This window comes from Acromyrmex echinatior, chromosome 8 (assembly GCF_024713525.1).
Source record: "Acromyrmex echinatior isolate Ae372 chromosome 8, ASM2471352v2, whole genome shotgun sequence".
NCBI lineage: Eukaryota > Metazoa > Arthropoda > Insecta > Hymenoptera > Formicidae > Acromyrmex > Acromyrmex echinatior.
In genome coordinates this window covers 2,004,718-2,028,843 of record NC_141859.1, presented here as the reverse complement: position 1 = coordinate 2,028,843, position 24,126 = coordinate 2,004,718, and the positions used below count along the sequence as shown (strand labels likewise).

At 30.5% G+C, this 24,126-nt stretch overlaps 2 protein-coding genes across 2 annotated transcripts; both read left to right on the top strand.

The window, feature by feature from the left end:
• Nucleotides 1-8,380, top strand: LOC105153880 (arylsulfatase B). The gene is made up of 8 exons (XM_011068999.2): nt 1-348; nt 1,748-1,907; nt 3,422-3,648; nt 4,335-4,578; nt 4,734-4,891; nt 5,230-5,521; nt 5,834-6,183; nt 6,269-8,380. Exons 1-8 carry the CDS (start codon nt 223-225, stop codon nt 6,500-6,502), a joined length of 1,791 nt encoding a protein of 596 aa, XP_011067301.1. The 5' UTR covers nt 1-222; the 3' UTR covers nt 6,503-8,380.
• A 3,589-nt stretch (nt 8,381-11,969) lies between these two features.
• LOC105153878 (arylsulfatase B) lies at nt 11,970-18,310 on the top strand. The gene is given in 9 exon segments (XM_011068997.2): nt 11,970-12,646; nt 13,673-13,832; nt 14,384-14,610; nt 15,277-15,538; nt 15,934-16,094; nt 16,209-16,497; nt 16,733-17,010; nt 17,685-17,823; nt 17,826-18,310. Coding segments are annotated over 9 exon segments (1,746 nt in total). The 5' UTR covers nt 11,970-12,526; the 3' UTR covers nt 17,936-18,310.
• Nucleotides 18,311-24,126: the final 5,816 nt, after the last annotated feature.

The window sequence follows — 24,126 nt, the reverse complement described above, 5'->3', positions numbered from 1 at the left end:
ACGTTGTTTGTCTCTTCTTCTTGCTCCTATCTCACAAGAGTCGGTGCATATATATGTCGTGTAAATGATGTATCCTCCTTTTGTTTATGCAAGTATTGCTACCGAGTGACGTGAAGTGCGAAAAAGAAGCCGCTCGTGGATGAGTGAAATTTGAGAGTGAAATTTATTTTTCTTCTTTTTTGTAATTCCTGAATATTTAAAAACAGTTAAATTATTGTGAAGATGATGCATTTAATGACACAATTACGGATTGATATTTATCAAGTTTTTTATCTTTTTTTGTTATTTGGAACTGCATTTAGTTATGAAGCAGCACCGAATATAATCGTCTTGATGGCTGATGATTTGGTAAAATATATTAATAAAAACGAAGATACTTTAGTTGATAATTATACTATAAAACATAAGAATAAATAAATATTATATTTTTAAATATATAAATCTTCTCTTTTCCTTTCTTTATTTAATTTCCAAAAGCAGAGTTTTACAATTGTTGAATCCTTTTTTATTTATTGTCTCATCTCCTTACAAGAAGTGAAGATTAAAATTAAAGAGATAAAAAGAAAAGTTAGAAATATTCTATATTCTTTTAAAAAATTCAAGTATTTAAATATACTTTACAAGTATATCTAGTTATAGAATTTTATAGTGTTAATATACAATAGAAATTTAGAAATAGAAAGAAAAAGCAGAAGAATAGGAAAAATCTTAAGAAGTTTATGAAGATCAGTTCTGAGATTCTGTAATTCTTAAGGATATATGTGTCATATGTAAATATGAAAATATAAAATATAAAAATTGTATAGATTGTTTTTATTATTACGTCTGAATAGTTGTGTAAAATTTGAGCATTATCTTTTATTAAATTAAAAATTATTTATTGTTAGTACATAATTCTTTTATTTATCTTAATTTTTATGTAAAATCGCGTCAATTGTTAATTTGCTTATTCGCAAATTTGATGAGAAAGTAATTAAGAATTAAATTACATTTTGCACATATATTAATAAGAATAATATCTTATATTACTTATATATTATATAACAGTTTTTTTTGCCTAAACATCATTATACTTTGCGTTACTCGCGCTTGCTTTATATACACAATTCAGCACGCTTAATTTACGCAAAAATATTCCAGATTAAAATTATCCTTAGTTGAGTTAATTATCGTAGCTTACGTATTATCTACGCCTCCGTAATCAACAGTACGCATGTCATGAATTGTGACTCATTTCGACACGACGGAATGACAATTCCTAACACGCCAATTACAATTTAATTCGATCACGTAATTTTTATATGTTAGGCTTCCGGTACGAAAGAAGTTTTGAATGTACATGTTCCAGTAAACATCAACAGTAACATAACTTAGTTAATTATAATTTCCCATTCAACAATATAAATGTTACATTAGATACAACATGTGTTATATTATAGTTATAGTTATGTTGAATGAGTTATAACTATAATTATGTCACTGCTATTTGCTGCACTGAGAGAAAAGATTGATTAAATATGACATAGCATTTTTAACTGACTGCAGCAGCCAATTAAAAATGCTATGCTATATTTTACCATCTAAATTGTTACATCAGTCGATCTTCTCTTTCAATATGAGATTTATCTTTTAATAATTGTAAATTATTAAATTATTAATAACCTCATTTTAATTATTAATTAATTTTTATTATATATTTCCGTATTATATACATGCTGACTGAAAATAAAACAGTCCAAATTTTTAGGGGTGGAATGACGTTGGTTTCCACGGCTCGAATCAGATACCGACTCCAAACATAGACGCTCTGGCATACAATGGAATTATATTAAATAGGCATTACGTTTTACCGTCCAGCACACCTTCTAGAACGGCGTTTTTTACCGGAAAATATCCGATACGTATGGGTATGTATTATTCATTGCTTTAACGCAATGAATTTTATTTACTCGCACAAAGTGTGTATTAAAAATAGATTCCATTGTCAGCTTTTTTCTTTTTCTTTTTTTTTTATCTCAGAGATTAATTTCGTTAGTTTTTTGTAAAGTTCAGTTTACGACATTTACGAACTGTGTTCGAGTAACAAAAAGACGTGTAAAAGTCGAAACAATTTATGACGCTGATAATAAAATTTTATTTCATTTTTGCCATATGCACTCATACAGCACAAAAAGATTACAAAAACATTGCAGAATAATTTCACTGAAACATTGCATTAAATGGTGGTTTGCGAAACGTTGCTGAATCATTGCTACAAGATTCCAACAATGTTAAGATCCGCTTTTTGTTTTTATGGCAATGAAACGTTCCAGCAATATTGCAATATAATGTATTTGGATAAATTTTTTACGAAGAAAATGAAAACTATTTTCTGTACATATATCTTACTAATTTTTTTACAAATCGCATTTCTAGTGATATGTGCTTCCAAAAGCAATTTTTTTATAAAACCATAAAATATTCCAATAAATATAGTATTAATTCTGAAGGATAAATTTATTCGTAAGTGTTATAATAACACAGTACAGTCGCTTGGTGAGTTAATCATGGATTAAATTAATCGCAGTGATTCTTTTTTTCGAAGCCACTTCGAATCAATTAAAATCGATTAAAAAATGATGATATGAAATTTATTAATAAAGTTCGGGCGCTGGTTTATTGCATTCACATCAGACGTAAATACATCATCGATCGCATGATTAATATTTCGATAAATCATTTTCAGCAGCTTAATTGCTTATTGTCTTATCCAATAATGATGCGTTAATTGTATTCAAACTCGATATTGTATAATCTTTTGATTTTATATTTAAAATAAATATAAAAATTAGCTAATGAAATGGCCATCAAATAATAGATTAATAAATTTTTTATTTGAATATAAAAATGAATTATATTAATTATTATATCATAAAAACTACTGTTAAACTAAAAGACTGTACTACATGAATATTATAAAAAATTATATTTTTATATTATTATTATTATAATAACATAATTAAAGAATTACAGTTTTGCAATGTTTCTGGAATATTACAGGCATATACCTGACATCTTACAGGCGTATTAGTAATTTACATTTCTATAATATCTCTGCAATATTACAATGCAATCTGCAATATTGCAACATTGCAGTAATATTGTTTCAATCTTCTGTGCTATATGGGAATAGTCATTTTTATATTTTTGCCTATTGAATACGAATTTATTGTGTACGAATCTGTTGACCAAATCGCTTCAAAATTTTTAAGAAAAAGGCATTGAAAAGAGACTAAAAACGACTTTATAGATTTCTATGAAAGTTGTATAATACCGACAGCGGATCTTTTTTTCTAAATTTCATTAAATTAATGCAATCATGTGAATTAACGCAGCATCCGAGATGCTTTCATATGCAATGGATCTACATTGTTCGATACAGGTATGCAAGGAGAAAGTATACAGGGTGGCGAACCCAGAGGACTACCCCTCAGTGTGAGGATTTTGCCGGAACATTTACGGGGGTTGGGATACACGACAAAGATGATTGGGAAGTGGCATTTGGGATACCACACGCCTCAGCACACTCCATTGCACCGTGGCTTCGATTCCTTCCTTGGCTTTTATAATAGTCACGTTTCGTATTATGACTATAAATACTCATATCAGGTACATATTTCGATCGAATCGATCATTGATAAATTATCAAAGCGCATATAAAATTTTATCTCTTGTACATTTTATTAACAATCTAGTCTTATGAGAAAAATGTAACAAAAATTACTTGGAGATTTGTTAGAGACAAATTATAAAAGAGAAAAAAAAAAGATTGTGCAAGTATTTTAGAAGCTAAATTGATTAACTCTAATTTTTACAAATTTTTCAATTTTAGAATACAACTCATGACTTTACAACTTCAATTTTCTCTATTTTTTGTTTTACGGAGTTAATCAGTTTGGCTTCTGAGAAACTAAAATTCTTTCTGTCTTTTATACATTTTTTAATAAATTGTGTACTTGTAATATAATAAATAATTGTAAATAATTAATTTTTAACTAATATTATCACAATAAATAATTTTTATTACGTTTTTTCTATGTGAGACTTATATATTTGTATATTTTTGTAATATCTAATACATGCGTAATATGATAATACGTAAGAAAATTTTATCCAGATAAATATTCGTATAAATTTGTTCCTTAATTTATCTTTTTCCAGTACAAATATTATTTTCCGGTAATATTATTTTGTCATTATTTTGCAAAAATGATTTTAAAGACGTCAACTTATTTGCAGTATTGTTATTACATTTCGTTGCTCGATACTCGGTATTCTTTTTTCATGTATATCAGAATATGAGCGGGTACGATATGCATCGTGGCGATGCTCCGGCTTACGGCTTAACCGACAAATACGTGACGGATCTTTTCACCGACGAGGCAGTCAGGATCATTCAGACTCACGATCCGTCTCGACCGCTCTATCTCCAAATATCGCACCTTGCTGTTCATGCGCCTCTCGAGAATCCGCAAGATTATGATCACTACGATAAACGATTCATGCACATCGTGGAACAAAATCGCCGCAAATATGCCAGTGCGTACGATTATATTGGCGGCAAAAGTTAATATTGATAATTGTTTTACATTCAATAATTGCAAAAGTTTACGTCAAATAATTAAAATAAATATTAAATGTTAACTTATAACTTATTTTAATCGAATATCTTTGTTATCTTATAATTTCGTTAGAAATGGTATCGAAATTAGACGATTCCGTTGGACTCATCGTCAATACTTTGGGCAGTCGGGGGATGCTGAGGGATTCGGTGATTCTTTTCCTCACCGACAACGGCGCGGCGCCCGTTGGTAAATTTCGCAATTACGGCTCTAATTTTCCTTTACGCGGTGTAAGTATTTTAAGTCACTATGTTAAATTAATGAATTAAATTTGATCGTGCATTCTTAGTAATTAAATTAATTTTCGACGGTCGTGAGAGATAGAAAAAAATATCTAAAAATACATTATATTAGTTCTAAAATTATATTATTTATGATACAAGAATATTTATTATTGTTATTATGTATATTGTTGATAATTATTATATATCTACATCTATTGACGTATTATAAATATAAAAAAATTAATTTTATTTATTCGAAAATTTTCCGGAGATACGCAGCTTATGAACCGTTTTGATGTTTTAAGAGACACAGCGGTATATAAGAGCGTGATTTATGATGGCAGATGAAATATACCCTTTATGAGGGTGGAGTGAGAGGAGTTGCTGTGTTGTGGTCACCAAGATTGAGTAAAGCAGCACGTGTGTGCAACAACCTGATGCACATAACCGACTGGCTGCCAACCCTCTATGCCGCCGCTGATGGCGATCTGAGGGATTTGGGGAAGATCGACGGGGTGAATCAGTGGCGCATGTTGAACGACGGCTATCCAATAGTCAGGGACAAGCTGCTGTTGAACATCGACGAGATTTCCAAGACCGAGGGTGCCATATACAAGCAGTACAAACTTCTTCGAGGTATTTTGTTATCATGATTGAGTGAAATAACACAATACAATTTATACGTGACGGTGCCTGGAGATTTCCTTATAAATAAATCTTTCAACTAAAGTTTCAAAAGTGAAACTTATAAAATATTATAATCATAAAATCATAGAATACTATAAATAATGTTAATCGATATTAATCTTTGAAGTAGGTAGGTGGGATGCTCGAAATAACTCAAATAAAATTTTATTTTTATAGTTATTTTTACTTATATAAATACTTTTTCAGTACTCAACTTGTTTTTATTGGCTTTTAGTACTTATTTAAAAAATTACATCTTAGGATCAATCGAGGACGGTCACTATGATGGACATCATCGGCACGATCTTGAAAGAGGTTATAATATATTACCTCCGTTTTTTGGCAACAATTCGAGAAAAAATATACAGGAGAATGTGCCACCCTACACTGAGACCATTCTAATAAGTCCGGTATCACAGAGCATCACCTATCATTTGGGTGGTCCAGTTACTCAACCCAGCACAATGGTTCAATTACGTAATGAAGCTACAGTCTCTTGTCGATTCAATGTCAGTTATTATAGTTTTGTCACTTGTAACGTCACCGAGTGTCTCTTCGATATCGAGAACGATCCCTGCGAAACGAAGAATATCGCCGAACAATATCCGAGGGTGAGAAAAACATCAAATCTGATCGAAGTGTTATAACTATAAATTAAGAAAAGGCATCTTGTATCAATTTCTTTTCTTCTCACAGATCGCCCGGGAACTGGATCAGATTCTGGAGCAATATGCGCGCAATGTCGCGATGCAAATCAAGCCGTCAGTAGATTGGCTCGCTGATCCAAGAAGAACGAACAATACGTGGGAACCGTGGATACCATCAGGCGATACATTTTTGTACAATGCGGCTGCTCAACTGGCTGGTTTGGCGTATTATCTTCACATCGGGATCATCCTCGTAGCAGTCGTGTGCAAAGCATTCGTTTGAACAATTCGAAACGCAGATGTACACGTAACGAAATTCCGTCCGGTCCAATTAAAATCCAATTAAAAATTATTCGCTATCACGTGGAACCGATTTCGAAGTTATGTCGAGATCAAGAAGCATTTTTTTGTCTTCGTTTTTCTTTCACTCGTTTTTTTAGAGAGAATTACATTGTGTGAAATATGCAAAGTTATTGCACAACATTACAAAGCATGCGATGAGTTTATTTTTACATACGTAAATTTGCATAAAACCTTAAACGTGAACTGAATTAGCATTTACATTATTCGGCGAATTAACATTTATTTTATGCTATTGACACAACAGTTTTCTTTTTGCTGTCACATGGACATTTATAAAATATTTATAAAATATTTATGGAATAAAAAAACAATGCCCAAAATAACGCTTAATTGTCATGATAAGATAAGAGGTCTGTTTTTTATTTCTGCATTAGATACACTAGAATTAATTATTTTTTTTTGCTTTATCTAAAACAGACCTAAGATAAAATCTGATTATGAGATTTAATTGATGGTATTTCAAATTGGCTGTCCAAGAAATCGACTAGGTCAAGAAAAAGTCAAAATGATTTTTTTTGACGTCATAAAAGTTTAAATAATGATTTTTTTATTATAAAATTTGAAATTAAGAATCAAAATTTTGATTTTTTGTTAACTTTTATGTGAGTACTTTTTTCTTGAGATTTATTGAATTGTAGATTTATTGAATTTTACACGTCACTTTAACATCATTATAACATTGTATGTTACTTCGATTAGTAATCCCACTTGGACCGGAAATATAGCTTATTGTATTTTTATTTCGAAACAAATAGGGAGAAAATTATACAGAAAGAAAATCGTATCTCAAATAATCCCTGGCCAAAAAATTTCGATAAAAAAGTACAAAAAAAATATAAATTGGGACAAGATTTTAAAAATTCTTAGTTTTTCAGATATTCGTAGTGGGACGTAGAGTGGCGTTGTTTGTTTCATGATATAAGATACATAAAAACGTGTAAATACAACGTCAGAAATCGTATACGAAAAGGACGGAGGATTTCTTGATTTTTAAAATAAATAGTACCACTCCACACGACCTATTATGAATATCGACGGAAAAACTAAAAATTTCTAAGATGTCTCAATCTATACAATTTTTCGTAAAAATTTTACACATAATTTTAAATTAATAGTCTTATTAATTATTTGACAATATTTTTATTTAACTCTAATATGACTCTACCGAAAATCGAGTTCTTTTTAGACTGATCTAAACTTACTGGTTATGAAATATCTATCTCAATTAATACATATTCAAATCTGTTTGTTTCTGTGTCTCTTTCTTCGTAATTAAACATGTCAATTTAAACGGATCAGTTCTGAGCAGAATTGTAAAGTTCATAATAGTTCTCGTAAGAACTTATAAAAACTTACAACTACTTATAATTTATTATGTAATATTTTTACAGACAGCCTTTTACTAGCCGTAAGTTTTACGAGAATTGGTAGATATTAACGAATTATCGTACGTTTTACGGTACATACGCATAGAATGTTAGTTATAAAAATTCTTACAAGTTTTATGAGAACAATTACGAGCCTCACGATTCTGCTTAAAATTGACCGATGAGTATTTTATTGCTTAATTTGTGCTAGAATCATGCAATCTTACGTAAAGGCAAATTACTATTCAATTAAATTTTAATATCTTTTTTAAATTAATATTTTATTATTACGAATAATTATATTATGTATGTCTTTTTTTTGGAATTAAATAATTTATAATTAACCGCACTAATTGTATGTACATTGTACATTAGATAGGAAATGTATAAAAACTTTAAAATAAACTCAATATCCGGATATTTATAATGTATTCTAAAACATCTTTTCAATATAATTCCCTATATATTAAATGAAAAAATATTGTACTTACAAATGATGTATATGATAATTTTAACTTTAGATATATCTATTATCTCTTCACTTACACCATTTTAATTTTAGCTATGATAATAATACTATAATTATAATATCTCAATGCACTTGCATTTTTATTATTTAACATTATAATATAACACTAATATTTCATTTTGAAGTGTAGTTGCGACGTTAGATAAATCGATCAATTGAATAATCGAGGCTCTAAATAGAAAAGATATGTTAAAGAATATGATCATAATTTTTATGTTAGATAATGGAGCGCCGACTAAAAAACTCTTGACAAATTTTGGATCCAATTATCCATTACGGGAAGTAAAATGCAGTTTTGTTCAAACAAATATTATTATCAATGATCCGCGATCAAGATAAAAAAAACTGGCGGGCGGAAATTCATTATCATAAATATCCGAAATTTTGATAATGTGCAGTATTAATTGGACATTATAAACTCGTTAAAGGTATATATCAGTAAATCTTTTTTTATTGCTAAATTTAATATTATTATAAATTTTCTCTCTCTCTCTCTCTCTCTCTCTCTCTCCCTCTCTCTTTCTCTGAAGTCTTTGATTTCATCAATTCAGTTTAAAAATAAATGATTAATAGAAAAATAAATTATGGTCTTTTTCATACAGATAAGGCCGAATATCAGAAGCATTATACTTATTATAATAGTAGTGTGTGACCCGTCGTATCCTAAGTACAACATGACAAATGTATTAGAATTACCAACCGCATTGGCCATAGCGAATATTTCAACTGTTGTAACTGCAAGTAAAATAGAAGAGCTCCGGAAATCTTACGAATTCTTCCAGTTGCGAGAACCGTGCTTGTTTGTTCGATATTTATAAAGATCGAAATTACAGATATATCCTCGAAATATCCTAAGATTAAATAAAAATTGCAAAATAATAACTATTTAGGGGAAAGAGGGTATTTTAAAGTAGTGAGAACTATACACTCATTTCTTGCATTTAGTGACAGTGCAATTATGCTTAATGCCACACTACACAACACGTGACTATAAAACGCATTACACAATACGTGACTATAAAATTTCAGATAAACATCATTACGTGCTATCGATGATTTTGGTATAAGCAAGAATGAATTGCAAATATATAAAAAAATTTTATATAAAATCGACCATTATTTATCAATTATAGAATATTTATATTTAAAGAATATATATATATATATATATATATATATATACTTTATATTACAATAATCAACATTCATATATCAATCTAAAGTATAATTTAAAGAAAAACAAAATCTGATTCGCTATGATAGCGGATAAGTCCGAACAACAAAAGTTTTATTTTTTGTTAAAAGTTGTGTTGTTCATATTGATACACATATGAATCCCATTGTAGTTTAAAATTAAATAAATATTGAGATATCTTTTGTGAATGAAGCCTTCTATAATTATTAAGATAAATAATCGGCTTTACTTTCCCTTGAATATTCGCAATTCTATTATTCCCCTTTACGTTATATTATATGTAATATTCATTTCGTAAAAATATTTCGAACAATTGCAAATAAGAATAGCGTTAAGCATGGAATAAGTTAGTTATAGAACGTTTACATCAGTTTTTGTTTTATACTTATATCTAAGACTGTATTATTAAATTATAACGATTATACACATCAACAATGACTTTGCTAGGAAAGAAAATGGCTAGTACAAATAATTACGTAATCATCGTTCCATCTGGCGGAGATAAGATAAAAATTGGAAAAATTGTCAGCTTAAAAAACATCGTTACATTTGCAAATCATGCAGAGATTGAAAATGCTCATGGGCCTAATTTTCACAGAAGATTTGTCGAGTATTCCTTTGTTACCGTCGAATATGACAGGGGAATGCTCGATTGTAATTGGTTGGTTCTTGCATTCTGATCAGGTTCAAATCTTCGATGGAAACTAGGTCATGGATTGCTATAAACGATTGCTATAAACTTCGTGAAAGAGATCAATTTAGACGATCCTACTGGCTATCCGTCCAATTTTAACAACACTTGGCTTCCTTGATTACCGGACGACTATGTGAACCGAGCAATGAAATACATTTTATGATGAACGAAACTATGTACATAATGACTTCACTCTGATCTTGTCTAAGATCGTTTGCGATTTTGTTGAAGAACTTGACTGATATTAGTTTTGAAAAACATCGATGCACTCGTTAATCGTTATCACAAATAAATAAATTTTAAGGTCAATTAAAAACATATTAGAAACATTTGTTATATTTTTAATTGCGATTTAAATGAAGAATTCCTTGAATAATGTTTTCTTTTTTTATCTTTTGACACAATCTAAATTTTATTCTTCTCGCTCTTCAATAATTCTTTGAAAAAAAAATCATATAATAATTTTTGAGGAAAAATAGTTTTCTTCTTGAGGTCATGTAGACATTTGCGTAATAAAAACACTAAAGTCACGATGTGATGAGATAAAATGCAGATTAATCATGTAACTTGACAATAATATTTTACTGATTGTGGATTTTTTAAATTTTACGTCACTTTGTCACTGTGGCATTGCGTATTACTCGCATTGACAATACATTATCCTATTTGGAATTTGTAATGAAAAAATGTTTTAAAAAAGAAACATAATATTGTAATTCTTTTTAAATATATTTTTAATGTTTTGAACATTAAGTGGTATTTAAAAAAACATGTTTAAAAATGATTAAAACATAATTTTTTATCAACTCTGTTGAAAATTAACGAATGGAGAAAAAATTACGTATTGAAAGTAAAATTTTATTTCAGATAATATATAATGTGGATGAAGATAATTTTATAGACAATTTCAAATAGTCTTATTAATTATATTTAAAACAAGTTTTTGTTTAACTTTCTATGCATCAATAAATTTTAAATGCATTCATTCATCTTCTATGCTTTATTGTATGTTTCTATCGAGAATGGCCATTTTAACTAATTTAAATTGCCGATTACGAAATACTTATCTCAAATTAATGCGTATTTAAACCTGTTTGCATGTTCTTTTTTTGCATGCGCGGAATGAAATTATATATACAGCAAAACAATTGTAATTCTGAAAAAACATATGTATCTATTAATATAATAAAATACATCCTTTTCGAGTTTATTTCGCTAATTGAGCATTTGTACTCTAAGATTAAGCAATCTTACTAAGGTAAATTATATTTTATGGCCTTCTCATTAATTTATCATACTTTCCTGATATTAAGAATAATAATTTATAATTAACCATATAAATTGTACGTACATCGCATATGATAGGAAAGATATACAAATTTTGAAATAAAATCAATATACAGATATTTTAAATGTATTATAAATTATCTTTTAATTATGTTTTTTATTTAATATATAATTTAATTATATATTAAATAAAAAAATATTGTATTTATAAATAATATATATTACAAATTCATTTTTGAAATGATACGATAATTGAGTAATTTGCTGCATGACATTTAAAATTGCAATCTTCCATATCATGAAAACTGTAATGATAAGATAAAAATTGCAATTCCCAATGAGAAATGACAATAGAATTGAATTAACGTCAATTCGATGATTTCGACATTAAATTGACATCGATTTGTTGTCGATTGTCATTTTTCACTAGATTGTATTTTATATCTTATAAATATGCATGCATATAAAATATCGTTGTAATGAAGTCGTGTTAATCGCATGAATGCTGTCGCTCTGTCGTGTATATCTAAATTTCACAATGTGCATGCTTTGCAGTAACAAGTCCAATGCAAACTTGAACGAACGTTCAACGTGTCTTTACAAAGCTACAACAAAGAAAGGGAAATCTATAGATCATTATACGATAAGATAACATTTTTAATTTTCTAAATTTTTTTTATCACAATTCGTTTATATATAAAGAGATAAATTGTAAGAATAGATGAATTAGTCTTTGATTACTTTACTGAGCGTGCTAAACTTTAAAATCTCAAAATTTAAAAAGCTCATCGTGATATCGATGAATCCACGTGAGAGTATGTGAATTTAACGTATTTGATAATATCGAATTAATAGAAGAATTAGTGAAAGCAATGAATTCGAACATGTCATTTGCTTTCTTATTGACAGTTTTAAGTGTGAGCTTTTATTTCGGTTTAACTTATGCCTCTACACAGCCACCCAACATTGTCGTTATTATCGCTGATGATCTTGTAAGATATTATCATCGACTTGTGTTATCTGTGTAATGAGATAATCTTATTCTTTTGCAGAATGTAAAAACTAAATAACTTATAATATTTAAGTAAAAATCTAATCTAAATCTCCCGTAAAATAACTCAGAACGGTTTTTATTTTATTTTATTTACTTTAATTAGAGAACATTTGTAAATTTAATTAATTTTAATTAAATTTTCATGCTTTGTATAATGCGTTGATCAATGATATTCAGTAAAAAAATATCTGATTTAAACTAAAATTGTTACTTTTGACAATTTCGAAGATTCAAAGCTTTGAAAGAATTCGAATTTTTAAAGTTAACTTCAAACTTTTAAAGTTTCATAATGTCCTTGCTATACAAATTTCTTTACAATAAAATAATTACAAAACTAAATAGCTGCGATAATGTTTTTAAAGCTAAAAATGTCCCATTTTTTCTGCTATAACTTTGGCAAATGTTACAATGACAATTTCTTTATTTATGAAAAGTGCTGCGTTTAAGCTGTGATAACGTTACAGCACATATTTTGAAGCTCATATACTTTTGCATATAAGTTGATTATATAAGATTATATAGTTTAAGATATGTACAAAAGCACATACTTTCTACATATAATGCAGTATTTGCAATAAAATGCCTTTTTTATGTATTACACGGGAAAAAAGCCATTTTTAAATTGTTATATCTTATTGAAAACAAAAAATTATACCGAGACAAAGATGCATTTTAAAGCTAAGAACATATACTTTCACATGATATTAATAAAATTTAGAAAAAAATTATTGTCCAGGACTATTATAGCATAAAGGCCATCAAAATTTCCTTTTTTGCCTTTTTGATAGTTTTTAGGAATTCTCATATTCAGCATCTGAAAAACTACGATAAATGAAAACGAACTGAATTTTGACCCAAAAGTGTAAATTCGCATACTAGTGTCATGTAACATATTTTTAAATATATTTTAATGTATTCGTTTTTAATTAAATAATTTTTATTTTAATGTATTTCATTAACTAAGGGATGGAACGATGTTAGCTTCCACGGTGCCGATGAGATTCCTACTCCGAATATAGACGCTCTCGCATACAATGGCGTGATATTGAATCGACATTATGTAATGCCGGTGTGCACACCGTCAAGGGTAGCTTTCCTCAGCGGGCGACATCCCCTAAGGACAGGTAAATCATTAATTACTTATTATTGCAAATAAATTATATATATATATATATATATATATATATATATATATATAAAACGATGTGCTGTGTTATTTTACTATGTAGCAAATTACCGTGACAATCTTCTATTGTATTTCACTTGCCGGCTTAAAATATAAAAATTGTTTAATTTATTTATCTTTTATTTATTTATTAATTATTATTAATTATAAATTATTTATTTATTTCCATTTTATTTATTTATTACTTATTATTTATTAATACTAAATTAAAATTATAATATTATTCTAATAAATAATGTTTTAATTTAAGATCATTAAAAATGTTTATATGTTTAATTAAAAGATGCACATCAATAGAAACGTGGGTGCAAGATATTCGAAAGTTTATCTTTAAAATATTATTGTTAGTCTTTCCATTATTTATACAATTTATATTTTTATTAATTCCCGTAATCACTATTGTACTTTACAAAATGTGAAAAGACGCCGAAGCTGTTTGGATAGAAAGGAAATTATTGGAATTTAATTTGTGAATTAATTACAACACAGGTATGCAGGGCTATCCCTTGAAAGCAGCCGAACCACGTGGTCTGCACTTGAACGATACTCTTTTACCTGAGTATCTTCGTAAACTCGGATACACTACTCATCTCCTAGGGAAATGGCATGTTGGTTATCTCACAAGAAATTATGTACCCACTCGTCGTGGTTTCGACACTTTCTTGGGATATTTCAACGGCGTTATTCAATATTTCAATCATACAATAGAAGAAAACGTAAATTTTCTATAATTAACTATTGCTAGAAAAAAAAAGATAGTTCTATTATATTGAATTATAATAGAAAAAAATCGATATGTTCTTTCAGTCTTTTGTTTGATAATTGACGTAATTGTTATAAAATTGTTTGCAACAGATAACAAAGATTTAATTGGTTTGTCAATTAATGATAAATAATTTTTTCCACAGTCTTAAAAAATATATATGTCGACATCAACTAAAAGTAACATAACATTTATGTTATAATTTCACATTTAATTATTTGTTTAAGAGAATGGAAGAAAATCATTGTTTATCATCAATTGATAGAACATGTATTATCTGTTGCAAGCGATTTTACAACAATTACATCGATGTTTAGTTGATACCAATACTGCCAATTAGGATGTTATATATAGTTTTGGCCATAAATTTAAAACAGCTCCTAAAATTGATATAAATATTCTACATTTAACAAAAAATAAATTAAAAACAATTTTATTAGAAAATAATGTTTATTTTTATAATTTAAATATTTTATTAGTTCTCCTGACTTTTATTATCGTCAACACTTTTTCATCGAAATAAATTGAGAAGATTTTATACTTATACTCAAAGCTATATAGTGTAATAATATACATTAAGTAATATACATTATTTAATAGACTGAATGACATTTTGCAGGAACAAGTAGGCTATGATTTGCATCGTATCGTAGGCGACAATCACACAGTTGAATATAGATATGACTACATGACTAATCTTATAACCGAGGAGGCTGAAAATATTATTTCATCGCATAATACTGAGAAGCCCATGTATCTGCAACTAGCGCATCTCGCTTCACATGCTAGCAATGCCGAAGAAGCTATGGAAGTATATGATTGGGAAGAAACGAATGCCACTCTCGGCTATATTCAAGACGTGAACAGAAGGAAGTTCGCGAGTAAGTACAAATTTCTTAGTCGCTTTTATTAAAAGTGTCGTTAACAGTATATACATTTTATGAGAAATAAAAAATTGCGTTTTATTTAATAGTGATTATGAATGGTTCCTAAAAACTGATTCGTTTCGTATTTTACAATCAATTCTGTTGAGCAAATATTTTGTTGTTACAGTAAATTTCGTTAATTGTTGTATGAACAACAAACGGATTGTTTAAAAAACCTAATTTTATTTCCTCAATTTCGGAACGAATCAAATAGTTTTCTTTTTTAAATTTATTTTGTTGTGTAATGCATTGTTTATGTATAATACTATTTTATTATGTAAAATCAAAGTTACAAAGATTAAGAATCAGCAATAAAATTTGATAAAATTTCTTTTTGACTCTTTTTTTAGGTGTCGTTACTACATTAGATAAATCTATCGGTCGAGTGGTTGATGCTCTAAACAAGAAAGACATGTTAAAGAACACAATCATACTTTTTATAAGCGACAATGGAGCGCAGACCGAAGGTCCATTATATCAAAATTTTGGATCTAATTATCCATTACGGGGGGTAATTACAGCTTTGTTCAAATTGACATTACAACTTTATAGCATAAGAAATGTATAATTTCAAATGAAACGATGTATTTATAGTTTCTAAAAAAATGGAACAATGCATTTGCAGTTGAAATTCTCACTGTACGAAGGGGGCGTTCGAGGTGCGGCGTGCATTTACTCACCCTTGATTGAGAACTCGTCGAAGGTTTCAACGCAATTATTTCATATTACCGATTGGCTACCTACGTTATATTCCGCTGCTGGCGGTAATTCAAGCGATTTGTACCAATTGGATGGCATTGACCAGTGGTCCACGATCAAAACACAAGAAGCTAGCAAACGGAAATCGGTTGTCATAAATATCGAGGACGTTGACTACAGTGCTGCATTAATGGGACGTTACAAACTCATTCAAGGTATATATCAATATTTTTTTCATCATTTAATTTTATTGTAAATTTTCCCTCTCTTTCTCTTTTTCTCTCTGATTTCATAAAAAATTCGGTTTAAAAATACGTGATTAATACAAATGAATTTTGTTTCTTTTTTCTTATAAATTTTCTCTCTTTCTTTTTTTTTCTGATATAAAAAAATTCGGTTTAAAAATATGTGATTAATACAAATGAATTCTGTTTCTTTTTTCTTATACAGATAAGTCCGACTTTCAGAAGCATTATACTAACTATAAAGGTAACGATCCGTCGTATCCCAAGTACAACGTGACAAATATATTAGAGTCACCAGCCGCATCGGCCATAGCAAATATTTCAAATCACATAGTAACTGCAAATAAAATAGAAGAGCTCCGAAAAGAGGCCACGGTAGTTTGCGAAAATCTTATGACCTCCGATTGCGAGAGTCGCACTTGCTTGTTCGATATCTATGAAGATCCTTGTGAAGTTACGGATATATCCTCGCAGTATCCTGAGGTGAGATTAAATCAAAATCGCAAGATAAGAAACATTTAGGGAAAAATGAGGGAATTACAAACACGAGGTAAACGTGGACAGTACTATTGCGATATATCGGAGTAATGAGAATTCATTTCATATTTAGTTATAGTTCGATATACACTTATATATATCTTCATATATATATATATATATATATATATATATATATATATATAAAATACGCATTACAATATATTACCGTAGAACGTTTAAAATATTATTATATTAGGTGTTGGAATTAATTCGTAGCGTTTTACAAGTGATGGGAAGTACTTTCATTAATGTATTTTTTAATGCTCATGTGAAATAAATAACATTCTTTCATTAAAAACGCTACGAATTAATTCCAACACCTAATATATTTTCACGTCTTAAATAATTGTAAATAAGAATAGAGAAAAATTATGTAAGTATGGAATAAGTTAGTCATACAACTTACATCAACTTTTGTGGGTGTTTTATGCTTATGTCCAAGACTGTAATATTTAATTATAACGATGTAATATGCATCAATATTTGTGATTTTTTGCGATCGCTAGGAAAGAAAATGACTCTTACACAATTAATTATGTAAAAATCGTTCCATCTGGCGCAGACAAGATGGAAATAAGAAATGCTGCCAGTTTAAAAAGACATCATTACATTTGCAGATTGTGCAGAGTTTGAACGTGCTCATCAAAGACTATAAAAGGCTGGGCTATAAAGATGCGATCATTTTAGATGCCGATCCTGCTGGCTATCCGTCCAACTCTAACAATTACACTTGGATACCATGGTTGCCAGACAACTATGTACCGAGCAACAAAGACATTTTACGATAAATGGAGCTATGCGGAAATATAACGATTTTATTTCGATCTTGTCTGGGGACGTTTGCGATTCTACTGAAGAACTTGACTGATAAGATCAATTTTGAAACATCGATGCATTCGTTAATTGTTGTCACAAGTAGATGAATTTTAAGGTCAATTTGATACTAAGAAATATATTTGTTACATTTTTAATCGCAATTTAAGTAAATATTGGGAGTGTGAATAAGTTCTCGCCGTTTTTTTGTGAAAATAAATCTTTTATAAAAAAAAAATAATAAAAGAACAAGTCAATTAAAGTATTGCCCATCGCTGGAGATAACTTTGTCCCATCTTTCTGGCAGCATTTGAATTCCACGTCGAAAAAACGACACTTCTTTTGCGGCTATCCACGAATCGATCCAATTCTTGGTATTTTCGTATGATGAGAACTGCTGCTCAGACAGGCCGTGCATCATCGATCGAAATAGATGGTAATCAGAAGGCGCAATGTCTGGTGAATACGGCGGGTGGGGTAGGACCTCCCACTTCAGCGTTTCCAGGTATGTTTTGGCCGCGACATGCGGTCGAGCGTTATCATGCAGCAAAATAACCTTATCGTCTTTGCTCATATTGCGGCCGTTTTTCTTTTAATGCTTGGCTCAAACGCATCAATTGTCGTCGATAAAGATCTCCTGTGATGGTTTAGTTGGGTTGGAGCAGCTCGTAGTACACTACCCCCAGCTGATCCCACCAAATGCAGAGCATGAGCTTGGAACCGTGTATATTCCGCTTTGGCGTTGATGCTACTGCTTCGCCGGGCTTAACCCACGATTTTTTATGCTTCGGATTACTGTAATATATCCACTTTTCATCACCAATGACAATACGATGTAAAAAAACCTTTCCTTTTTTGTCGTTGAAGCAGCTGTTCACACGTGACAATACGTCGTTCGATGTCTCTCGGTTTCAGTTCGTACGGCACCCAAGATCCTTCCTTTTGTATCATTCCTAATGCTGACAGACGTTTTGAAACTGTTGTTCGATCAACTCCTAATAATTTTGCAATGTCGGATTGCGTCTGACATGGATCTTCATCAAGTAATGTTTCCAGTTCTTTGTCTCGAAACTTTTTTGATGCACCACTGCGTTCTCTATCTTGAAGATTAAAATCACCATTTTTAAATCGGTTAAACCAATCTCTGCATGTTCTTTCCGATAAAGCATGATCACCATAGGTTTCTACAAGAATTCTGTGCGCTTCAGCTGCAGATTTCTTCTGAATAAAATAGTGCAGTAAAATTCCCCGCAAAAACGATTTATTTGGCACGAAATTTGACATGTTTTATGGTACGAAAAGAAAATGTTCTTTATAGATTAATGGTAAGACACGCACTGATTTTAAACATAGGTTATAGAACTTCAATATAGAGGCGTCATCATCTTTAATTATACACACAAACTTTTTATACCGCATCTGATGGTGAAACGGCGAGAACTTATTCACACTCTCAATAGCTTCTCGGATAACGTTTTCAAAGAGAAAAAAAGTTTAATTACGATATTTAATTACAATATTTAAATTTATCTCGCTATATAATATTCAAATGTAAAAACCCTCAAGTCACTTTCAGACTATTGTAAATTAAATAGAATAAAACTGCATATTATTCTGGAAGTGACTTAAGGGTTTTTATATTTGAATATTATATAGCGAGATAAATTTAAGTATTTATTGTAATTAAATTTTATAATATAAATAATCGACAATCTGATTATTAAAATTATTTAAGATCACAATATTATTGCTTTTAATTAATTAAATTAATTAAATTAATTAAATTAATTATGAATTTCTTGGATTAAACATTATAATTTTTATAATTTTATAATTTTATAAAATATAAAATATTATAATTTAATAATTCATAATTTATTTCTTCTTACGTTAGACCTCTGGCCTATATTACATCTCTCTCAATGCTTGTGATGCGTACGTTGATTATTCAATCGCCATGGGATCAGTTTTAATGTCGGTTCCGAATGGCGGAATTTTCGAGAGATGTTTCTGTGGGCAAGAATACTCTCGAGAGGTTGCTGATCTTTTCCGAGAGAAGATACAAGCGTAAATATTTTGGTTTCTACTGAGATCGTATCCGGGACCACTGGCATGATAGATACCAGTCTGTCTGTCATGCCACGTTCGCGTTCATAATTTATTGGAATATTTCATTTATCTAGAATACTTTGATTAATTTGATGAATACTTTGATGGAGTAAAGATTCCGCTAAAATGCAATCTGTTAGTTATGAATAAAATTTTTTTTATTACATATTTATAATTATATCCGTGAAGCTTAAGTGATAATATTGAAATAAATTAGTATGATTAGATATCTCGATCTATTTAATCTTTGTTCCAGATTCTAGTAAGAAGCGTATCGTGTCATAATGTTCATTAATGGTCCGTTCCACTCGTTTGGGTCACCCTGTATATCTTTATTAGCGGAGTAGCGGGTGTTGACCGTTGAGGGAGGCAAAAAGTTTATCGTTGGAGGGACAAAACTCTTCTTTTCACTGACGTTATTGTATAGAGATTATGCAGATTAGATGCTACTGTACGCGGAGAAGGTTGATGTCTATTTAATTACCGGTATCGTATTAATTAATCGTGTCCATGCAAATAGACAGTTCTGAACTTTCGCGACGTCCGATTTTGTCGGTGAGGGTGAACCCACAAAGTGCTGTGAGCTCATCCGTCTTACATTTTTAAGCATTTGTCAGTTACTTAAGGAACGATTGCATTCACGCATTTTATATATATGTAGATAAATTAATTGTTTAATATAAAAAATAAAAATTTTATGAATACTAATTGTTTGACGTAAGAAAACAAAAATTCTATCAAGACTCTCGCGCCTTATGATCGATACAGAGGGATGAATTTTAAGGGATGAATTAGACAAAATAATATAAACATCTGGAAAATATACGTACTATTTATTTTACTACTTGTTTTTATTAATAAAAAATTGGCTCATCATTTGCTTTTAATACACATTCTATCCTTATTGAAAGAGTCACTCATGTGCTTTAACAAATTACGAATGAAATGTTGGGCTATTCTTTAATGTCTTTCATATAAATAATTTTGTTCATATAAATAATATTGCTCATATAAATAATATTGGAGAAGAAAATTTTCTTTCCATCTTATTTTCAAAATTGTCCTCTGTCGTTCTCTAAAACTTCAACATTTTTTGGCTAATACATGTTTGACTATTTCAACAGGGATAGAATTTGCGTTACAGGCAGGTAGATCAATTTCTTATTAAGAAAATAAGTGAATAGTTATATTTCTTAAATGTTTACATTATTTTGTCTATCCCCTCTATAAGCATCTTTCATCTTTGCTTAAATCAAACGATTTATAATAAACAAAAGTATATAGGAAGCAAGAAACGCGTCTCTTAATTAATATCACAGAGTTATAAAAGTTATTGCGAGACACAACGGAGAGGAGCAATAATTTCATACTTGCCCCGCGCGCGTCCCTTCACTCATAGTCCATTTCTCATCTCGCTCTTTAATATTTCGAACGGCCATTCTTCTTGAACGTGTTTTACTGCCGTTCTCCACGTGCCCGCGACGCTCTCGGGCCGCGGAGAGACAGAGAGGATGCCGGCTCTAAATTCTAATCTAGGACCAAGTGGGGCCCGTGCACATTCTGCCCTCGTCTCTTCCTTCACATCCCCGAGGTTCAGCTTTACGGCTCATTTAGCAATTCGCTTATTTGCAGGCAAGAAGTCGCAGACGCGTAGACGCGTACGCGTGGCTTTACGCTTTGCCCGCGCGTAATCACGAGAAGAGGGATGGCACGACGATGTGGAGAAGAGCAAGAGGAACAAGAAGAAGCGAAAGGGAGCGGATGAGAAATAGAGAGTGACTGGACGAGGATGGGGGAGGGGGCGCGAAGGGGTACCTTCGCGTTCTACGATCGCAGGAAGGGTTTGGAGTTTAAGTCGCTTTTAATAGCGAAGCAGCTGTCGCCGGATCTGCTTGTCCCTTTTTTATAGCCAATGTCTTCTTCGGCGAATAATGCCGGGAAATAATCTGAGACGAAGGAGATGCTCTCTTTCTTTCATCCGTCTAACTTTCCCGCTAATAAAGTCGTGCCTTTAACTCGTTTATTTCTGGTATCGACGCCTCATCGACGATCCTTTATCCTTATTAGTTTATTACTCAGCTTGATCAGCCGATTTCATTTTTTTTTTGCTTTTCGTAAAGATTAAAAATTATAGAAAAATTGTGAAAGTCGGAAGAAACAAAATAGAAGTATATATATCTCTTGTTAATCCCACGAGAAACGCAGAAGTATCTTTTAAGCGTAACAGTTTCATCCGCGGTAGATGAAATAATAATCGGGACGTAATCAAGAAAAATGAAAAGAATTTATTCGAGATCGCGAGAGGCTAATTGGATGAATGCGTTATTAACGATAAATAACGAGACAAACTTTATGGTGCATATAATAGAGTTGCGCGAGAAATTCTCCCGTGTTCGCAATGCGTTCACTCGTCCACGGTTCTTAAATTAATGAAGTGTAAACGCATTGCGCAAATATATAAGTTAATGTGCCATTCATTCCGTAAACCGGGTGGTAGAAACAGAGATACTTCTACTTTTGTTCCGTGAAGTTATTGCGCGTGCACCCACATGGATCGCCCACGGCGAGAAACACGTTACTTCTCGGAATACTTTTGCAACATTGCTGCGGTAATTGCACGATGCATTTGCGCGCTGCACATTTCCGAGTCTCGCGAAAGTAACAGCTAATGCCTGTCATTCGATCTTTCCAGTTATCTTTACTGCGAGCAACCGAGGAACGTTGGCATCTGCTATCTGATTTTACAGTTAATGCAATGCAGACATTCATATCGCGATATCTTATCGGATAGTCGGTAATAATTGCGTGAAAATAAAACAACGCTATATGTACAGCATTTTTAATTATATTTATAATTCTCATATTTGCATCTGATTTAATTTCTAAATAAAAGATATAGTCATATAGTCATATTTGATATTCACATAGAAAGAACAATTTTGTAAAGTATCTAAAAACTCAGCATCAAAATAATTACTTAAAAAATTCAAACATGATAATCAATGTTGCAAAAAGTTTTGACATTTCAGCAACCAATATAACGCGTCCTACATAATTATTTTGTCTAATAAATTTATTTTCAAATTTGCATTTTGCTAAATTTTTAAATTTTTTAATAAAATCCTTTCTGCGTAATTGATAAAAAAAAATTTAATTGTTTCTTATCCTAGAATTTTTTCCTGAAATTTATCTCGTGATTAGTTACATGTGCCTCATTCATTTCCTTAATTTCAAATTAGAAGTTAAAATTTCTGTTATTTCTGTCTATTAAAGATCAAGTAATTTTGAAGGAAGTCGCTCGTTACTCTTCAGCCTCACTAATGCCGATATTCTTTATTGATTGGTGCGATCGGCATGCCTTCTTACACGGCACGCGGTATTTCCAGGGTTACCGCTGCGGGCGAACCCGCTCGTTGGGTTCCGCGTGCGGGACGGAGGGTGGATATAAGTCCGGGGCCGAAACTTAACGACGTAATGAACGTCTGACGGAGGATTATTTATCGACGGCAGCGGGGCAACGGAAGGGCCGAGCGAGGCATCGACCAAGGAGAACGGGAAGGAAGACGAACGATCGGCACCGTGGACAAAATTGGCATGGTAATTAGCGAGGGGCAGGAAGCTCATGGCTTCTTCCAATTGAGGCATACAATATATCTCGATGAAATTTACTTGCGCTAATTGTGCTGTTGATTTGCCGTTGATCGACGTTAATGTGTGTACATAATAGGATAGAAAATGTGCGCGCGAGAGAAAGATTAAGCTTATAATGTTATAATTAATGAAATAATTATATGAAATTGTTATTGTAATGCATAAGATGTATTATAATTATTATACAATATTTTAATTATATAAAATTGTATTATTATATGTAGACAAATTATATTAATTTATCCATAAACACTATAATAAATTATAAAATCGAGACCTCGTCACAATTATTAATAGAAAGCAATTCTATGCATTTATTTAATGTAGACTTACTTGTGATATGACTACAACTTAAAATAAAAAATGATTTATTTTTTTATATAAAAATTGTATTCTTTTTAAATGAGATTTACTTTTAAAGAAAGATTTAATTTTAAAAATGTACCATTGAGTAAGATCATATAAATGTTAGGTATAATTGAATCT